Consider the following 18,750-nt stretch of genomic DNA (forward strand, 5'->3'; position numbering starts at 1 on the left):
GATTTGAATCATACTTAGCACAGTTGTTGAAAGTGATACCAAAATTAAATTAAATTTTTCTAAAAAAATAATAATAGCCGAAATTTTATTTTCCTACAAAATCTCGTCGGTTTGATTTTCATATAAATTGTCCAAAAAGGGTCTCGTAACGATTTGAATGAATTTTAATATTAATTTATGTCAGACACCCTGTCTTCAGTTACAGGCAAACTCATAATAAAGTGCACGAAAATATAGACCCCAAACTACAAAAAAGGACTTCCCTGCTAAATGGTGAAAAACTACAATATTTCCCCACTATATGTACGTACCCCATATTTTTCATTTCCCAACTCTCCAAAATAAAAACAGTAAAAATCTGCATTAATATTTCCCATTTTTATTAGCATTCCATCTGTTGTCTTACTCTCCACATTGTCCTTTAATAATCTCCCACTATTAAAGCTGCTCCGGATAAAAGCACTGTTTCCATCGATTCAGCCGTTGGTACTTCCAATTCACAAAGTAGTCGTTCCCTTGTTATGTTTGTATAGACTGGTAGCAAAGTTGTTGCTGCCGTATTTCCTCCTCGTGATACTGAACGTAAATCTTGTAGTTTCTTTTCTTCCTTTTCTCTAAATGTAATGATAAACTCCGGTGATTGGTCTTCTTCGGAGAGTGCTTCGTTAGTGGTGATTATTAATTTGCCATGACTGAAAGCAGCACCATTTACCTGCGGTGAATGTAAACAAAAACGAAACCGGTTAGCAAGGTCCCAAACCATCAGCACATTGTAAAAGATTAAAAAAAAATTATGTTAGTATCTGTGGTGAGTTAGTTTGCCAAATGTTGCCACATTGCCAAACAACCAAACTGATTTTGTGAATAACAACATGGGTCCTTCTAACATGACGATTTGTTCTACAATTGCATGAATGAAATTAATGCATGATATTAAATTATTAACAGGCCAGAGAACAGCAGCAAGCCTCCTTTAAAATAAATGCACATGGTATGCATACATGCAGCGAATGGCAAGCTTTTTGACGCTTACGACTCTGAACGGCCGAAACATAAAATACTCCTTTAAATTTGTTGAGCTGATGATCATTTGATGAATTGATGGCAGTATTTTACATTTTGAGCAATACTCAAGAGGGCTCACATTGACCGTAACTAAACAGCTACCGTTCAAACTTTGCGAGCTGAATTTGCGTGTTTGCAATGGCTTGTATAAAAAATGAAGCAAGTCTGTCACTTTTGAACAGACGGAGACAGACAGCACGTAAGTCATAGATTAAAACAATTCTGATCTAAAATAAAAAAGTGCTAAAAACAACTGAGTTTATCTATGCCGCTAAACAAAATTTGATGTCTCATTCCTCTGCTTACTTTGGTTTCATATGACACTCATCTTGGTAGTGTTTATTTACAAACAACACCGAACTAAAACGTTCGCGCATCTCTCAGTCTATAGTACATTTGCGTTTGTTTTTAGTTAATTTTGTTTTTATGTGGTGTGCGATATAGACAATTGCTTTGAAAAAAGCGGCTACGAATCATAAAAAATTTTTGCGATGAAGCTGATTTCCCTGGAAGCTTAGCTGAGAGCTACCGGGCGCGTCCACAGGTTGCGGATAGTGGAAATGCGGAAAAGCTGCAAATGCGACAGCGGGCAGATTTCGAGAGGAGGGTCTCAGTAAGGGGTCAGGTGGTACTAACTCTTACTAAAATACTGATTGCCAATGATCCTCGAGATGAAAAGTGCGATTTATTAGCGCCTCTAAATAACCAATTGCCTACATCAGCTTTTGTTCCCAGGTTAGGGGCGGCTGGAGGCAAGTGTCGGATCTTGGAGTAACATGTGCGATCCCACAAAACCCATTGGAGGTGCTGGGCCAGTTACACGAGCTCGAAAATTTTTAATTACTCTGAGAAGCAAAAAGAATAGAACAAACGGACGCCTTTAACGTTGACGACTAACACAAACGAAAAAAGGACTATGATTTGCTGATCTACACCTGGAATGTCCAGACTCTTTATAGAGAAGGTGCAGTATACGCTCTGGCGGATGTATTGGAGAACTACAAGGCAGATATTACAGTCTTACAGGAAGTGCGATGGATCGGGAATGGCGTCACAACAACACCAAATGGTGACGAACTATACTGTAGCTGCCATAACACGAGGTATGAAGTTGGCTGTGGATTTGTGGTTAGTCGGACACTTAAACATCTTGTCTCCAGCTTTACTCCGGTGGATGAGGGGCTAGACGCTATCCGCATAAAAGCCAAATTCTTCAACATCAGCCTTATTTGTACCCATGCCACGGCGGAAGGCAAGGGCGAGCAGACCAAGGATATTTTCATGGGCGCCTTGAGAGAGAATATGACCGCCGCCCCGCCCACGATATTATAATCGTTCCGGGATATTTTAAAACGAAGATAGGGAAGGAAGACATCTTTGGTTCAACAGTCGCAAAACTTTGCCTACAAATCGAAATTCTTCAACATCAGCCTTATTTGTGTCCATTCCCCGAGGGAAGACAAGGAAGAGCAGACCAAGGATATTTTCATGAGCACCTAGAGAGAGAATACGACCGCTGTCCCGCCCATGAGAAATGCCTATTTTTGCATTTAATTCTGAGAGAATTAAATGCAAAAATAGGCTAGGAACATATCTTTGATCTAACAGTCGGAAAATTTAGCCTACACGAAGAAACTTCCCATAATGGATAGGGGCTGACATTTATCGTCTCATTCCTTATGTAAGGTCAGGGATACTAGACATTCCAGGAACTCTCACCCGTTTGTAATTGATTGGCCAGCTGACCGCGCAATGTATTATGGAGAGAATTCTTTTTTCGCCAGAACCGTTCGTATGTGGAATCGACTTCCGGCTAATGTGTTTCCCACCCACTTTGACGTTCAGAGATTTAAGACAAATGTCTATAAACACTACATACTTTTCCCCTTCCTCCAATTCCTAATTTCTGCATTCATAGGGGACATCCATTGCGTGTTGGTTGATAAAAAAAAAATTATGGGTGGTCTAACTTGTACAACAATCACAAATCATATGGTGCAATCCGCCATCTTGTCAACAAGCTGATCGACGTTTTGCCAACACACACAAAAACATTTGTGTTCGTGACCTCACCTTATAAATGCGTCCTGCTCTATAGCAATGCATACCTTTATTTCCCATTGTCGTATGGGGATATGTTATGGCAACACACAACTATCATGAATGACTAACCCACATACAACCCTGTATATACTGAACCCCCCTTAAACTAATCATTTACATTTTCACAAACACACACCTAATCTATTACATTAAATGTCAAACCTGTACCGTGATGTCAATCAAAAACAAAAAAAATTTAACACAAGCAGACAACATTGAAGAAGAATTTCAAGATATTCATACATTTTTAGCATAAGTTAACAGTATTAATAAAAAAATTAAAATTGCTGGAGGACAACATTAACAAAAGACGGTGGAGAGGCATTTTATGGCGAAAATGGGGAAGGTAAGCAACACCACATCACAAAGAACTGTGAATGAGACAACGAAAAAAAGGAACATGGGGTCCTATAAGCGAGTGTGGGAAAATGCATTCGAGCAAACACATCCAAAGAAAAGAGAAAGAAAAATGCCAAAGGCAAAATTATAACAAACAAATAATGAAATATTAAGTGAATTATGTAAAAGTTATTGATTGAGTATTAACTTGACCCATAGAATGGAATGGAAATGAAATTTGCTTTGGTACGCACCTTCAACGGTTTCAGCTTTAGCTGCACCTGTAATTCACTAGCGGCGCCGCTACGTCCCATTGCCGGAGAGTGTGTTTCCATTTGCAGATTCTTACATGATTTTTGTTGCTTATGGGAATTGATGAGTTTCAGACTAGACAAGAGAGTCTGACAATTATAGACGGTGGTCAGATCTATGGCATCGATAAAGTCCAAATGTTGGGTGGTACGATAGCGGCTCTCCGTGGCCATTGCTCGATGCATGAACGCCTTAATGTAATCCAAAGCTGAGGAGGGTCCAGGCCATATGCGTTGCCATTGTTGCGGCACCTTATGAATGGTATGAAATATTTTTTGGGTTTTTTGCTTTTAATTTAAGTGGTTGTTGATAGATACCTGATTCAAGGCCAGTGTGTTTAGGGGAGTTAACAAATTATTGTTTTCGTTTTGATGATGTCTGTCTTTAATGGCTGTATAAACCTGACTGAGTGTAGCATGTATCATTTTGTAGCCTTCACCTCCGGTCTTTAACTCACTGTAGACAAATACCAGCCAAGGATTGGAGGATTTTTGATCTTCATTTAGCTCTTCGGCGGTAATGTTTATTGAGCAATTCTGGAAAAGAAGAGAGGGAATGTATTGACTTTATCGAAGTTTATTAAACGGAGTTAAGAATCCCTTTAATTACCTGTGCTAGTTTTCTCCACAAAGCCAATATGGGCTTAATTTGTTTCTCCAATTGTTGATGATTCAATTGCTCATCATCCCCATTGGAGCCAGAGCCATAGTAAGACAAACGCAATTCTTTCAATATCTCCAAACCATAATCAATCTCTCGACTAGCATTGGATTTCTTGGACAATTTGAAGAGTTCCGGAGCATCCTGAGAGGGTAATTTGGTCAAAGCATTCAAATAATCTGACCATTGGGACGATGTGGGTATTATAACTTTGCCATCTAGGGGAGCCCAACGTGAGCTCAGTGACTCATTGTTGAAGAATTCTTGCAAATATTTTTGCAAAACACTCAGATCACGCAAGTTGTTAATGCGTCCTCCAAAGGCCACATTTTCATTGAGCTTTTGCATAATCAACCAATCAATGCGTCCACCAAGTGTTAGCGTATCCAGCCACTTTAACAGTTGTAGAGCAGCTTTAAGATCCGCCTCGCCAAATTCATATTTCTTGGACCAACCTTGGGGGATGAAACGTCGACGTTCTTGCAGTACCGCCAAAGCCAAAAACAGCACCACTCTTATTTTCATTAACTTTGGCTCCTTTAGAATGGCGCGATCCTGTTCCACCACAGCATAGTTTTGCAGCATTCTCTTGCATTTTTGCCTTATGCCAATGGGAAATTCGTAGAGTACTTTAACAAATTTAAACATGACGGCTTCACTAAAGCCCTCCGTAGATTCACATATAAGCCATAAACGAAAGTCCGGGCTCTTTTTCATTTCACCATATTCCCTTTCCAATTCTCCCAGCCAGGTTGGAACCAAATGGACATTTTTAACACAAACCCATTTACCCAATTCGGCCATTTGATGAATAATCTCCATTGCCTTTTTCTCCATTCCCTTGCCTATGGAAAGCTCCTCATATTTATCTTTGCCTTTGAGTCTTAGAGCAACACTTAAGATCTCCGAAGCAGGATCATTTTCAGTTTGTGTTATCATTAGAATCGGCTTGGCACTGGAACTTTCTTCGACTAATTGTTCTATGGTGGGCTGTTGTATGGACTCTATGGAGAGGCCAAGAATTTCTTCCGAAGTCAATTTCATGTAATAGGTAACCAGATCGGGACGAAGTATGAGCACAAGTAAAAGTTTTTCAAAGTTGGTAGCAGAAGTCACTAGAGAAAATTAGAAAGAGTTGAAAATAAGGTAATAGTGTTCATCCTAATATATTTTTTTAGAAAGAAATAATAAAATGCTATGTTAAAAAGGTCCAAACATTTGCTTACTCTGCCAAAAAGATAAACAATTTGACTAACATGAACAAAGAATTCACACAGACTGCTACTTTGAGCTCCGATCTGTGTGGTGTTCATTGTTATCACGCGCATATTACCTGGGAGCTAACGGGTTCGCCTATAGGTTGCAGATAGTGGAATGCTCCATAGGGAGTAGCTGCAACTGCAGTCGTGGATAATTAGCGGTATCGAGTGGAGAGTCTCAAGCCGGGCGGCACCAGCTCTTGCTTTAATGCTGAGTGCTAGTGATGGAGGATATGACAGGGCGATTTATTGGCGCCTTTAAATAACAAATTGCAATCACGTTCCGACGGCAATCCTATGGCAACCGGTTGTACGTACCGAATCGACACGATGGAGACCTTCACCGGCAAGGGCAGCCTCAGCATACAACAAACTGCTACAACAAACTGCTACAACAAACTGCTACGGCAACAACAACGTTCCCTCGGCAAATCCTGCATCTTGTCAAAGGCCTTGTAAGAGGCAGGGTAGTTTTCATACAAAAGACTGGCAAGAAATGGTATGTGTACGCCAATGACTCATACATCATTCCTCCTACATACGATGGAACATGGGGAACACATTTGCAAAAAATAAGATACCGGTCGAGTTGTTAAGTGGAAATCAGTAGAGAAAGGCTTTCACAAGGTTATGCAAGCGATAGAAAAGTCAAACCGGTTTATTACTGTGTCTGTAAAATATTGCTGGTATTTTTTCAGATGGAGGCGGGCAATCAAGCGCTCTACCTGACCGCTATTTACAGCATGCCTAAGATTGGCAAGGCCTGGCAAGAGGAAATGTTAAATGCTAATTTTGCCCATGAACATTCCACTAAGGAACATATCAATGAGTGCAGTCCGATTCAAGTTTAAGCTCAATGATAAGGGGTCTCCTTTTTGTAGCTGAGTCCGAACGGCGTGCCGCAGTGCGACACCTGTTTGGAGAGAAGCCTGGATTCGAACTCAAGCGTTCAGCGTCATAGGCGGATATGCTTACCTCTGCGCCACGGTGGCCTGTAGATTGAAGGAAATGCAGTTTTCGTAATAACGCAAGGCAGTTATGCCCTAAGCCAAAGACTAAGAAACCAAAAGGCTTTTCTCCAAAGGCTAACATATCAACCCTTGCACCGGTTCCTACTTTAAACCTATAGAGCGTTTAGGCGTAGGTTGTACAATGCCGATTGAGATGCTCAAGTACAAACAGCATTTCTATTTTACAAGGGGCTCAGCAGAGACAACATTAAACCAAGTTGTACAAAGGATAGAAGAGATCAAATGTTTGGAAATAGACGGGTAAGATGTGGGCCTCAAAGAGGTAAGAGGTAGGGTATCAATAGCATGCTGAGGGTGATTAAACTTTCTGCTGAGTACCTACGCCGACGGAAATGTTAACATATCTGCTATGCAGACTATATTAGAATATTTTTTAAGGGAAAGGTTCAAACATTCGAGGCCGAGACCGAGATAACAAAAACATGGTATATAGTTGAATGCCTAAGAAAATGCCATATTCAGAATCATACGGAGCTGCCTCCGTATGAGCCCATATCCCATAAATGGGGACTAAATCCTAAGAAGGTTCTCTATCTTTACGAAAGTTTGAGCAGGCTGATTCTAGGCCACAATGCGAAATAGTGCAAGGAAAATAAGTAAAAACGTGTTAAGGTCGGCCGGGCCGAACTTTGGATACCCACCACTTCGGGTATATATGTACACCCCCTTTCGTCACAATACCGGTAAAAATTGGATAACTTAAGCGCCCAAATTCGGCACGGATATTGAGTTGTTTAATAAATATAAGTCACTTTTCAATTCTGTAGAAAAAAATATTTGTCTTTTTGGCAGTTATATTCAAATATTTACCGATCTGATAGAACATAGAACATATAGAACACGAATGTCGAAAAGCCTTCCATAAGTCACTGTGTCAAATTTAAGCGAAATCGAATCAGTTAACAAATGAGCACTTTATTGCAATATTTTTCAAAATCGGACGAACATATATGGGAGCTATATTTAAATCTGAACCGATTTCGGACAATCTTTACAGATATTGTGGTGGTCGTCGAGAAAAGCGTTGCACAAAATTTTGGCAAGATTGGTCAATAAATGCGCTTGCAGCGGCTCTAGGAGTGAAAATCGGACGATACATACATATGAGAGCTATATCTAAATCTGAACCGAATTCACAAGTAACGTCGAGAGTCAAGACAATCTTTGCCACCAAATTTCAAGAGAATCGGTTACAAATGACCATTTTATTGCATTATTACTGCAAATCGGATGAACATATATATGGGAGCTGTATCCAAATCTGAACCGATTTTTCCCAATTTCAATCGGCTTCGTCTCAGAAAGTGATTCTGAGTTGATCGGTATACTTATCAATGCGCTAAAGGGCGCAATTCTCATCCGATTTGGCTGAAATTTTGCATGAGGTGTTTTATTATGGCTTCCAACAACTGTGCTTAGCATGGCACAAATCGGTACACAACCTGATATAGCTGCCATATAAACCGATCTTGGGTCTTGACTTCTTCAGCTTTTAAAGGGCGCAATTTTTATCCGATTGGGCTTTAATTTTGCACGTGGTGTTTTGGTATTACTTCCAACCACTGTGTATAGCTGCCATATAACCCGATCTTGAATTCCCATCCGATTTGGCTGAAATTTTGTATGAGTTGTTCTGTTATGACTTCCAATAACTGTGCTTAGTATGGCACAAATCTGTACATAACCTGATAAAGCTGTCATATGAACCGATCTGGAATCTTGACTTATTGAGCCTCTAGAGGGCGCTGAAATTTTGTACAACGGCTTTCCCAAGACCTTCAACATACGTTTCAAATATGGTCTGAATCGATCTATAGCTTGATCCACCTCCCATATAAACCGATCTTCCGATTTTGCTTCTTGAACTCCTACAAGGTGCAATTCTTATCCGAATGGACTCAAATATTACACAATGGCTTCTATAATGTTTAGCATTCAATTCATTTATGGTCCGAATCGGACTACAACTTGATATAGCTCCAATAGCATAACAGTTCTTATTCATTATTTGTTTGCCTAAAAAGAGATACCGCGCAAAGAGCTTGACAAATCCGATCCATGGTGGAGGATATATAAGATTCGGTCTGGCCGTGCTTACTTGTTATGCATGATTTGGATTTGTGACAAAACTTACAACGACTTTGCCGCAAAAAGTGTCCACATCTGATATTTACAAAAAGTTATTGCACCTAACGATATTTGTAGCCTCCACAGCAACTTTAGGCTAGTACTATACTTCAAATATTTTTGTATCACATTCTACTGATTGGGGTTCATGCTTGCTGGTAATTGTCCCTTTAAGCACTAAGCAATAAGAATGTCCGACTGATACCTTTTGACCTTTTAAAAATGAAATAAAGAATTCTCTTTCTCACACTTTTTTTTTCTTACCTGGAATCTCTGTAGCTCTTCCCTCGATGACATTTCTCCATAAACCGCCGTTATGCAATTGCAACTTATCTTCCATGTCCGGCTTTTGCTTTAGAAGAATTTGTAATTTGATGGCTGCCTCTTTGCCAAATGTCTCGGCTAATTGTGAGCGAGCCATGCCACTGCCAGCGCTACTGATACCACTACCATCAGCCGCCGACATGAAATTCGTAACAAAAAGTTCCCATTCTTCATCTTTTATGCGCTCCGGATAGGCTGTCCTACAGACATATAAGGCCAAGGGCAAATGACGATATTTCGATATGGATCTAGCCAAATATTGGAAAGTCTCCTTAACCAATTGTCCATAGAATTCTCTTTCCATTTGTTTGGAATTTGCCGAGCCGCCTATATCATGCAATTCCAAAGCATTAAGGAATAATTTAATAAAGATCAAAGATGACAAGTCGTAGGAATGTGACAAATTAATGTAGAATTTGGAGGCTTTTGAGCATAAATCCCTCAATGGGGTATAGTCAGCCAACAGGGTGTCCTTGACTTGAGAACTTTCCTTTAGGGATTTATCAATGAAGCTGCTGCTCTCTTTCACTTCATTGAGGGTTTTCAAGAGTTTTTCATTTTTCAAAATGTCACCTTGGGCCAAGGACAGCTCTTCCAATAGCTTATCCTCCAAATCGATTCTTTGTTTCAATAGCACACCCTCATTTTTCAATAGCTCCACACGTTTTTGTTCCAAAGCAGGATTTTTCATAATTATGGCCTTAGACATGAGCTGATCGCTTAGACCCACTGCAGTCACTGTAAATGGCATACAGGTGATATAGGCACAAGTCTCCGGTTGTATGCCCAACTTGTGGGTCTTTGTCACCAAAACCAATTGAAAGTGTTCGTGTAGATCTACCAGTTTGGTGCCCACTTCGATTTGCTTTTTATTGAATTTCATATAGACCTTATTTGTAACCAATTGCATGAGTGGAGGCCTCAACTCCTGAGAATCTTCCACAATGAAGATTTTACCAAATCTAACGGCCAACTCCAAATTGTAGTTCAACTTTTGATTGTTTTGTGAGATAACCTCGAATGGCTTATCTTTGGACTTTAGGTATTCTCGCAGCCAATTGAGGGCTGTTTCGGTGGGATCCAATAGCAATGGTGTTGGATAAGAACCGAACGGCAGCTGCAACATTTGCCTCAATAAGGCAGCATTCTCTATGATTTGGGCATCCCTGGCCAAACCCATACTCTCCCAAATGATCTGCTCCTGATCGGTTAGAAGGGTTTTGTATAAGTCAAAGGATTCCTTCAATTGTAACTCAATGGTCAACTGTTGAAAGGAGGAGCTGTAAAGCAGACAGATAAAGTAAAAATTTCCCAATAATAGTTTCCCCTGTAGTTACCTTCTTTGTTTTAGCGACATGTGGGAGAAATAATTCAAAGCCAAGGCCATCATTAAAGATTTCGTATCCAATGTCTTGTAGGTCACCTTGTATTCCTCCAATTGCACATTCCATGTATGATACTCAGAACTCAATTGTTGCACCAGTACCTCTGCTGCTGTTAAAGTATTGCGAGCCTCTTCTAGTTTTAATTCCAGCACCGCAGCTTCCTGGGTGTAGGCATTCAATTTGGCCGACAACTGCTTGACACGATTATCCACATCATCCAAACCAGTCATTAGGGACTGCATTTCACCTTCGGCCACATCAAGGTTGCGTTGTAGCTCCTGTTGCTCCCTTTCTAGAGGTTTTATGCTCTGTATTACCTTGGAATAACGTACACTGGCCTTAACCCATGCCGCCAAAGGTGCGGCCGCTGCCGAAGCCCTTTTGGCATTTTTCATATCAAACGAGTCAGCCTTATTGGCCAAAAGTTTTTCCACTGCCTCGCAATGTTCTGGATTGATGCGGGCTGGATCCAAGGATCGTATGTCCTCTTTAACGCCACGTTTGGCCAAAAAGGTTTTCATGCTATTCCATGAAGTGTCACGTATGCCCATTAGGCGTAACACTCCTTCTAATATGTCGCGTATTGCCTCCGGAGGAGCTCTTAACGAACGTATTTCCGATAGGGCTTCTGACTTAATTTGACCAACAGCTGTACTGGCCTCTGCCAGTATAGGCTCGACTTCTGCTAACTCTTCCTGAATTTCTTTTTGCCTTTCCTTGAGCTTTTCGCTGCTGATTTGAGTTTGTTTCTTCAACTCCAACATATTGGATTTTTGTTCATTGGCATTTCTCATGGTCGACGAAATCATTTCCAATGCTTCGTTGGCCAGTTTACGTTTCTCAGCCAAAGCAACCTCCTGTTGAGAGGCATTTGATTTGAGAGTGTCGACAACAGCATGGGCAGAGGCCAATTTATCAACGCCATGCTATAAGTGAAATAGAAAAAGTCAATGAGGTTATGTTTATTGCCAAATAAACTATATATCTAAAATGTCCCTGGACTCTTACACCAATTTTAGTTCAAATTGGATAATATTTAAATAAAGCTGTGAACAGATCGTTCCATGATTGGATATAGGTTGTCTATATAGGGTGAGGCAGCCGTCCTTGCGAATTACCGACCAATAGCGTTGTACTCTGCGCTTTCCAAGGTTATGGAGAGCATGATAAATATCTTGTGAGATACTTAGAGTCCAATGGTCTTCTTAGCGACCGACAATATGGGTTTCGCAGAAATCGCTCCACGGGTGACCTGATGGCATTCGTGTCTGAACGTTGGAGTCGCTCTATTCACCAGTTCGGTGAGAGTATGGTCGTGGCTCTGGATATATCCCAGGCATTTGATAGGATCAGGCATGGTGCACTTTTATCAAAGCTTATCGCTTTTGGTGTCGGTAATAACTTGGTTCGATTTATATATAGATTTTCTCAGACATCGTTGTAGATGGGTACTCATCTGACGAATCTGAATGGACCGCAGTAGTACCACAAGCCTCTGTTTTTTCTCCCTCTCTTTTTCGGTCTACTCGTTCGCGGATGACAGCAACCTCTGTCATTAATTTTCATTGGACCCTAGGCCGAGTCTTCGAAAGATTGAAGACAGGAGGCGGATTATGGACAACACTCTGCCAGGATTTGCTAGCCATTTCTGAGAAGTGTCGAATGAACAGTGTCGAATGATTTCTAAGCCGTCGATAGACGCTTAGAGGCTCTTGAAGTTCTGGGCATGAAGATTCAATGTAATGTCCGTTGGTCAAAACATGTATTCGAAGGAGGTCCAAAAATCATCCTTGGAGCTGCTTGACCGTGTCCAGAGGCGGGCGTTGGTTTTGATTGGAGATGGTAGGGTATCCAACACTATTGTTCTCTTGAACGTCGTCAAAATGTGGGATGTGTGTCGCTGTTCTATCGGAAGGTGTGTGTTCTTCGGAAGGACGGTTCGGATGCTTTCCCCGCTACTTACGACATCCAGAAATTCAAAGCACGTGTCAATAAACACTACTCCCTCTTTCCCCCCACTCCTATTCTTAACTGAGTGTTGGTCGATTGCAAAAAAAAGAAAAGTTGCTTTGAACTAGTGTCCCTGTATTCGAAAAGAATTTGATGCATATTCCCTGCTGCTCGCACATAGACTGATCTGCCCCTTGGGCCCAAAAAACCGTAATTATTGCCTGATTTAGCGCTTCAAACCCATTCTTGCTTCGTGTCCTTTCTTAAGCCTATTCTGAATTTTATTTAACTTCTCTTGTGTTCCATCTGTCCTCCTTTTGTCGGTTCTTCTCATTATGGTCGTCCTTTTTGTCAATTCTCCTTTTGCCGCTCATTCTTGGTGATCCCATTTTTATTGGTTCATCTTCTGTCGGCTCTTTAACCAGTCTTCACTTAATCGGCCATCCTTTTGTCGGTCCTCATTTTATCAGTTAATTTTTTTGTCGTTTCACCTTTTGTTGATTCTCTTCTTTTCCGTCCTCCTGTTGTCGGGCTTCCTTTTTCCAATCCCCTCTTTTTGTCGTTGCTCTTTTTTCGCAATGCCTTTTGTTAACCCTTTTGTCAGTTCTCATTTGTCGGTTATTCTTTTGTCGTTTCTCCTTTTGTTGATCATACTATTTCCGGTCCTCCTTTTGTCGTTCCTCCTGTTCTCGGTCCTACTATTTTCGGTTCTCCTGTTATCGACTCATCTTTCGTCAGTCACCTTTTTGTCGAACTCAATTTTGTCGGTCCTTTTTTTTGTTTGTCACTCTTTTGTCTGCTCTTCTTTAGCCGGTCCTTCTTCGCGTTCCTCCTGTGTCGTTACTCCTTTTGACCTTACTTCTTTTGTCGTTACTCCTTTCGTCGGCCTTCCTTTTGGGGGTTCCCTTTGATCCACCATTTGTCAGCTCTTCTTTCGCCAGTCCCATTTTTATCGGTTCTCCTTTTGTTGGTCATCCTTATGACGGTCTTCCTTTTGTCAGTCCTCCTATTGTTGGTCCACCTTTAGTCGATCAACAATTTGCCGGTCCCATTTTATCGATCAATGTTTTGTCGGTCCTTATTTTGTCGATCCCCTTTTTATAGTCCCCATTTTTGTTGGTTAACTTTTTGTAGGCTCTTTGACCGGTCCCTCTTTATCGGTTATTTTCTCCTTTTCTCGTTTCTCCTTTTGTTGATCGTGCTCTTTTCGGTCCTCCTTTTTCGATTCCCTTTTTGTTGATCCCCTTTTGTCTGTCCTAATTTTGTCGCTCTTCTTTAGCCGATCTTCTGGTGTCGTTGCTTCTTTTGTCGTCATTTTTTAGATGTTCCTCTATTATCGGCCACTCTTTTGTCGGTCCTCATTTCATCGGTTGTAATTTCTCCTTTTGGCAATCCTACTATTTCCGGTCCTACTGTTGTAGGCATTCCTGTTATCGGTCCTCCTGTTTTCTGTTCTCCTGTAACCTTTCTGTCGGAATCCGTTTTGTTGTTCCTCTTTTTGTCTGTCCCTCTATTGTCGGCTCTTCTTTATTATAAAGCGGTTATCTTTTGTCGTTACTCCTTTTGTCGTTACTCCTTTAGTCGTTACTCCTTTAGTCGTTACTCCTTTTGTTATACCCACCACCGAAGGATTGAGCTGAAATTTTGCACAGATTCTTTGACCATAAGCAGGTTAAGTTCGAAGGTGGGCTATATCTTGATATAGCCCCCATATAGACCGATCCGCCGATTTAGGGTCTTGGGCCCATAAAAGCGACATTTATTATCCGATTTTGCTGAAATTTGGGGCATCGAGTTTTGTTAGGCCCTTAGACATGCTTCGTCAATTTGGCTTAGATCGGTTCAGATTTGGATATAGCTGCCATATAGACCGATCCTCCGATTTAGGGTCTAAGGCCCATAAAAGCCACATTTATTATCCGATTTCGCTGAAATTTGGCACAGTGAGTTGTGTTAGAAATTTCGACTTTCTTCGTTAATTTGGCCCAGATCGGTTCAGATTTAGATATAGCTGCGTATAGACCGATCCTCCGGTTTAGGGTCTTAGGCCCACAAAAGCCACATTTAATATCCGATTTTGATGAAATTCGGGACAGTGAATTTTGTAAGGCCCATCGACATCCTTTGTCAATTTGGCTCAGATCGGTCCAGATTTGAATATAGCTGCCATATAGACCGATCTCTCGATTTAACGTTTTGGGACCATAAGAGGCATTTATTGTCCGATTTCACTGAAATTTGACACAGTAACTTATGTTAGGTTTTTCGACATCGGTGTCGTATATAGTTCAGATAGGTTTATTCTAAGATATAGCTAGTGGGACAGTGCTTTGTATTAGGCTCTTCAACATTTTTATGCAACTTGGCCCAAATCAGTCCAGATTTGGATATAGCTGCCATGTAGACCGATATCTCGATTTAAAGTCTTGGCCCCATAAAAGACGCATTTATAATCCGATTTCACTGAAATTTGACACAGTAACTTATGTTAGGTTTTTCGACATCGCTGTCGTATATAGTTCAGATAGGTTTATTCTTAGATATAGCTAGTGTACTTATTAGTATATGGCCCAAATCGGAACTTATTTTGATATAACTGATATGGGACATAAGGTATGAAATTTTCACCGAATTTTGATGAAAGATGGTTTACATATATATCCGAGGTGGTGGGTATCCAATGTTCGGCCCGGCCGAACTTAACGACTTTTTACATGTTGTTACTCCTTTTGTCGTTACTTCTTTTGTCGTTACTTCTTTTGTCGTTACACCTTTTGTCGCTACTCTTTTTGTCGTTACTCCTTTTGTCGTTACTCCTTTTGTCGTTACTCCTTTGTTCTTCCTATTTTTGTCGTTACTCCTTTTGTTCTTCTTACGTTAGTCGTTCCTCCTATTAGCTTGCTTCTTGTGTGGTTCCGTTTTTTGTAGATCTTTCTTTGCTGATCCTCTTCTTCTTGGTCTTCCTATTGTCGTTCTTCTTTAAGTCGGTTCTCATATTTTCTTTACTCATTTTGCCGCCATTCCTTTTGAAGTTACTCCTTTTGTGGTTTCTTTTTTGGTAGATCTTCCTTTGATGATCCTCCTTTTCTCGGTCTTCCATGTCGTTCCGCTTTTTGTCGTTACCCGTTTTGTTGTTCCCACTTTGTTATTCTTCTTTTTGTCGTTCCTTTTTTAGTAGATCTTTCTTTGGTGATACTCCTTTTGTAGGTATCTCCTTCTTTTACGTTGTGTTCGTTCTTACTCTCCTTTGCCCGCCATTTTTTCTTCTGACACCGATATTGCCAGCAGACTGATTGTTCCCAGCAAACAAATCTTTAACTATTTTCTAATTGTTCAACCTCGGAAGCTTTTTGCATTATATATAAACTTTTAAAACATACATCCATACAGTTTTATGGAGGACTTACCTGTAACTTTTCCAATCTTTTGTTAATGTCTCCCGATAAATTACAATAAATGTAATAATAGGATTTTATCAATTGATAAAATCTTAGTGGAGCTTGATTGCCATATAAGGTGTCTAAGATTTCAGCAAAATATGAAGAGACTGGGACGTTTTCTTTGGAGGAGTTCGCAGTGGAAATCGAAAGATCACTTAAAGTTTCCACATATTTCTTGGGTAGCATAGTCAAAGTTTCATGAGACGTGGTTCGTATGTACAGCATTTCCATGTTTTTATATAAAGCAGGGTATTTTTGAAAATATTCTGAGATATTGCTGTTCGACGGATCCAGGCATATTATCAAATGTAAATTCTCTCGGGCTCCTGCAAAAGAAGTATACATTTTCAATGGATCTTTCAAAACTTCTTGTTTTTCCTCCTCTATTTACTTACGTTTCATAAAGTAAGAACCTATTGACTCTTGGTGGCCTTCCAATTGGGCTGCATGCTTCAATGAACTTGCAATCGATTCTAAATCATCGCCAAACAAATCCAATATTTCACTGCCTTCCAGTATGGCTTCAATGGGCTTCATTATATCCGGCACATAGGATAACCAACAATGCTCAATGACCAAACATGTACATTGATTCTCCATGGCTGCCACTTGCATTGCCTAGATTTAGTGGCGAGTTACGAAAAAGGAAACATTTCATTCATTACACATTGTCTGTCTGGCTGCTGGCTTTCGGGTGAGTGCCATTGTATGTATGAAAGATACAACAGCGAAAAAGCGCACTTACCAACTTCAAATCATTGTAGAAATCTATTAGGCCGTAATTGCAACCGCCCTGTAGCATTTGTATCTTTGCCTGTTGCATGGAGGCAGCAACATGTGCAGCATGCATTTGACGTCCACCTGCCTCGCCCACCAACAGGATGTGTGTGCAATTTCGTGCCAATAAACGTGCTACTTTAGCTGTTTGTTCTAGCAGTTCTTTTGTAATGGGTGCATCAACGATAAAACTTTCAGAATCTGTTTGCAGCAATGAAAAGGGGAGAACAAGTAGCACACTTTTATTTTGAACTCATTTCTATTTTACTGTGTTGTGCCTTTTGAGGTAGGCGTTGTGTGTGCTGGAATTTTCTACTTACTACAAATGGTTACTTGTTTCTGCACCTCATCGAGCCATTCATCGTGTTGTAGCGACTGCAACTCCACATTGTGTTTGGTGGTCTTGGGCACAAAGTAAATTTTCTAAAATGAAATGGGGGGGTAGTTATTAAATGGTTAATAAGGGATGGTTTAGAATCACTCCGGTCCATAGAACCGGCTATTATGGTATTGAATCAAAAGAACAGCATAGTCATGTAGAAAAAGCTGCTCATATAAGATTCTGAATCCATTTGGCCCATTGTGATACACTAGCAAAAAAAGAAGTGTACGGAAGAATGTTAAGAAAAAATCTGAGTCCTTAGGTCAGATCTAGAGACGTGCTAGGGATATGACGAATTAAACGAACAGAGTAGAGAGCTAACTCCTAGTCGTCACACCCACATGTATGTGCATTCCCGAAGAAGCACATCTTCACTCCCACCTAAGCGAATACTCTTTGTGTGCTAACCAGTGACGCTGAGCATTTAGCATCTCATTTCGTCTCCAGTTGGAAACAAACCCGTCTTGTCTACGTATTTGAGGAGTCCTGCTAGAGAAACGTCTGCAAGATCATCCATATCTGAGAAAACCCGCCTACCTAAGATGGAAGGCCTCAGTTTCTGAAGACCTCGATATAAACACAGCAACAGATCTATCGTGTTTTCTTCATTCTCTTCATGACCGCTTCTACAGCAATCATTATGGGTATTTATTCCGCTATGGCGCTTCATTATGAGGCTTATCGTGCAGTGTCCCGTTATGATGTATGAAGTATTGGTAATGCGGCAACCATGTATAGATTCCCATAAAGATCGCCTACGCGTTGGCCATGATAATACAGAGCTGACTTGGTTCACGAGCACAACGACATTGCAGGAAATGACAAGGCGAAAACAAGTAAAAGCGTGCTAAGTTCGGCCGGGCCGAATCTTGGGAACCCACCACCATGGATTCTGCTAAAATATGGGATCTATATCTAGTTATAGACCGAATTGGTGCAGTTGTTGAGAGTCGTACTTGGCGCAGTTGTTGAGTGTCAAAACAGAAAACTATGTACAAAATTTCAGTCAAATCGGACAAAAATTGTGGCTTCCATTGGCTCAAGAAGTCAAATCGGGAGATCGGTTTATATGGGAACCGATATGGCCCATTTGCAATCCCTAACGACCAAAGTCAAAATCTGAACCGATATGGCCCATTTGCAATCCCCAACGACCTACATTAATATAAAGTATCTGTGCAAAATTTACATCGGCTAGCTCTACGCTTTCGACCGCTATCGCGATTTCGACAGACGGACGGACGGACATAGAGTTCGAATCAGAATTTCGAGACGATTAAGAAAATATACTTTATGGGGTCCTAGATCAATATTTCGAGGTGGTACAAACGGAATGACTAGATTAGTATTCCCCCATCCTATGGTGGAGGGTATAAAAAATCCTGGGAAAGGCACTTCCTCGGCGAGCGAACGTTGAGAATCATAAATGACACAATTTTTCGTTCTTTTGCCGACCAATGGCCTTTCCCAGGATTTTTGTTCGCCTTGTTATTTCCTGTAATGTCGTTGTGTTTTTGAACCCAAGTCAGCTTTATATTATGAGTCTACAGTTTACACAGGGACTCTTATCATTTCGCCGTGCACTTCGACTTTTGC

The 18,750-nt window shown here is 40.7% G+C and overlaps 2 protein-coding genes across 2 annotated transcripts in view; one reads left to right on the forward strand and one right to left on the reverse strand.

The window, feature by feature from the left end:
- Positions 1 to 357: 357 nt before the first annotated feature.
- The window catches only part of LOC106089469 (cytoplasmic dynein 2 heavy chain 1), a 99,684-nt gene continuing 81,291 nt past the window's right edge, over positions 358 to 18,750 (reverse strand). Inside the window, 10 exon segments of the mRNA XM_059364725.1 lie at positions 358 to 712; positions 3,762 to 4,070; positions 4,137 to 4,355; positions 4,429 to 5,594; positions 9,161 to 10,500; positions 10,558 to 11,531; positions 15,963 to 16,321; positions 16,391 to 16,613; positions 16,741 to 16,973; positions 17,093 to 17,195. Coding sequence (XP_059220708.1) covers positions 422 to 712; positions 3,762 to 4,070; positions 4,137 to 4,355; positions 4,429 to 5,594; positions 9,161 to 10,500; positions 10,558 to 11,531; positions 15,963 to 16,321; positions 16,391 to 16,613; positions 16,741 to 16,973; positions 17,093 to 17,195 — 5,217 coding nt within the window. The 3' untranslated portion in view covers positions 358 to 421.
- Positions 3,326 to 18,750, forward strand: part of LOC131995750 (protein kinase 4) — a 28,941-nt gene continuing 13,516 nt past the window's right edge. The window contains exon 1 of the mRNA XM_059364726.1: positions 3,326 to 3,514. Within this exon, the coding sequence (XP_059220709.1) occupies positions 3,497 to 3,514 (18 nt within the window). The 5' untranslated portion in view covers positions 3,326 to 3,496. The remainder of the gene's footprint in view (positions 3,515 to 18,750) is intronic.

The sequence above is a fragment of the Stomoxys calcitrans genome, chromosome 3 (assembly GCF_963082655.1).
Source record: "Stomoxys calcitrans chromosome 3, idStoCalc2.1, whole genome shotgun sequence".
Taxonomy (NCBI): Eukaryota; Metazoa; Arthropoda; class Insecta; order Diptera; family Muscidae; genus Stomoxys; species Stomoxys calcitrans.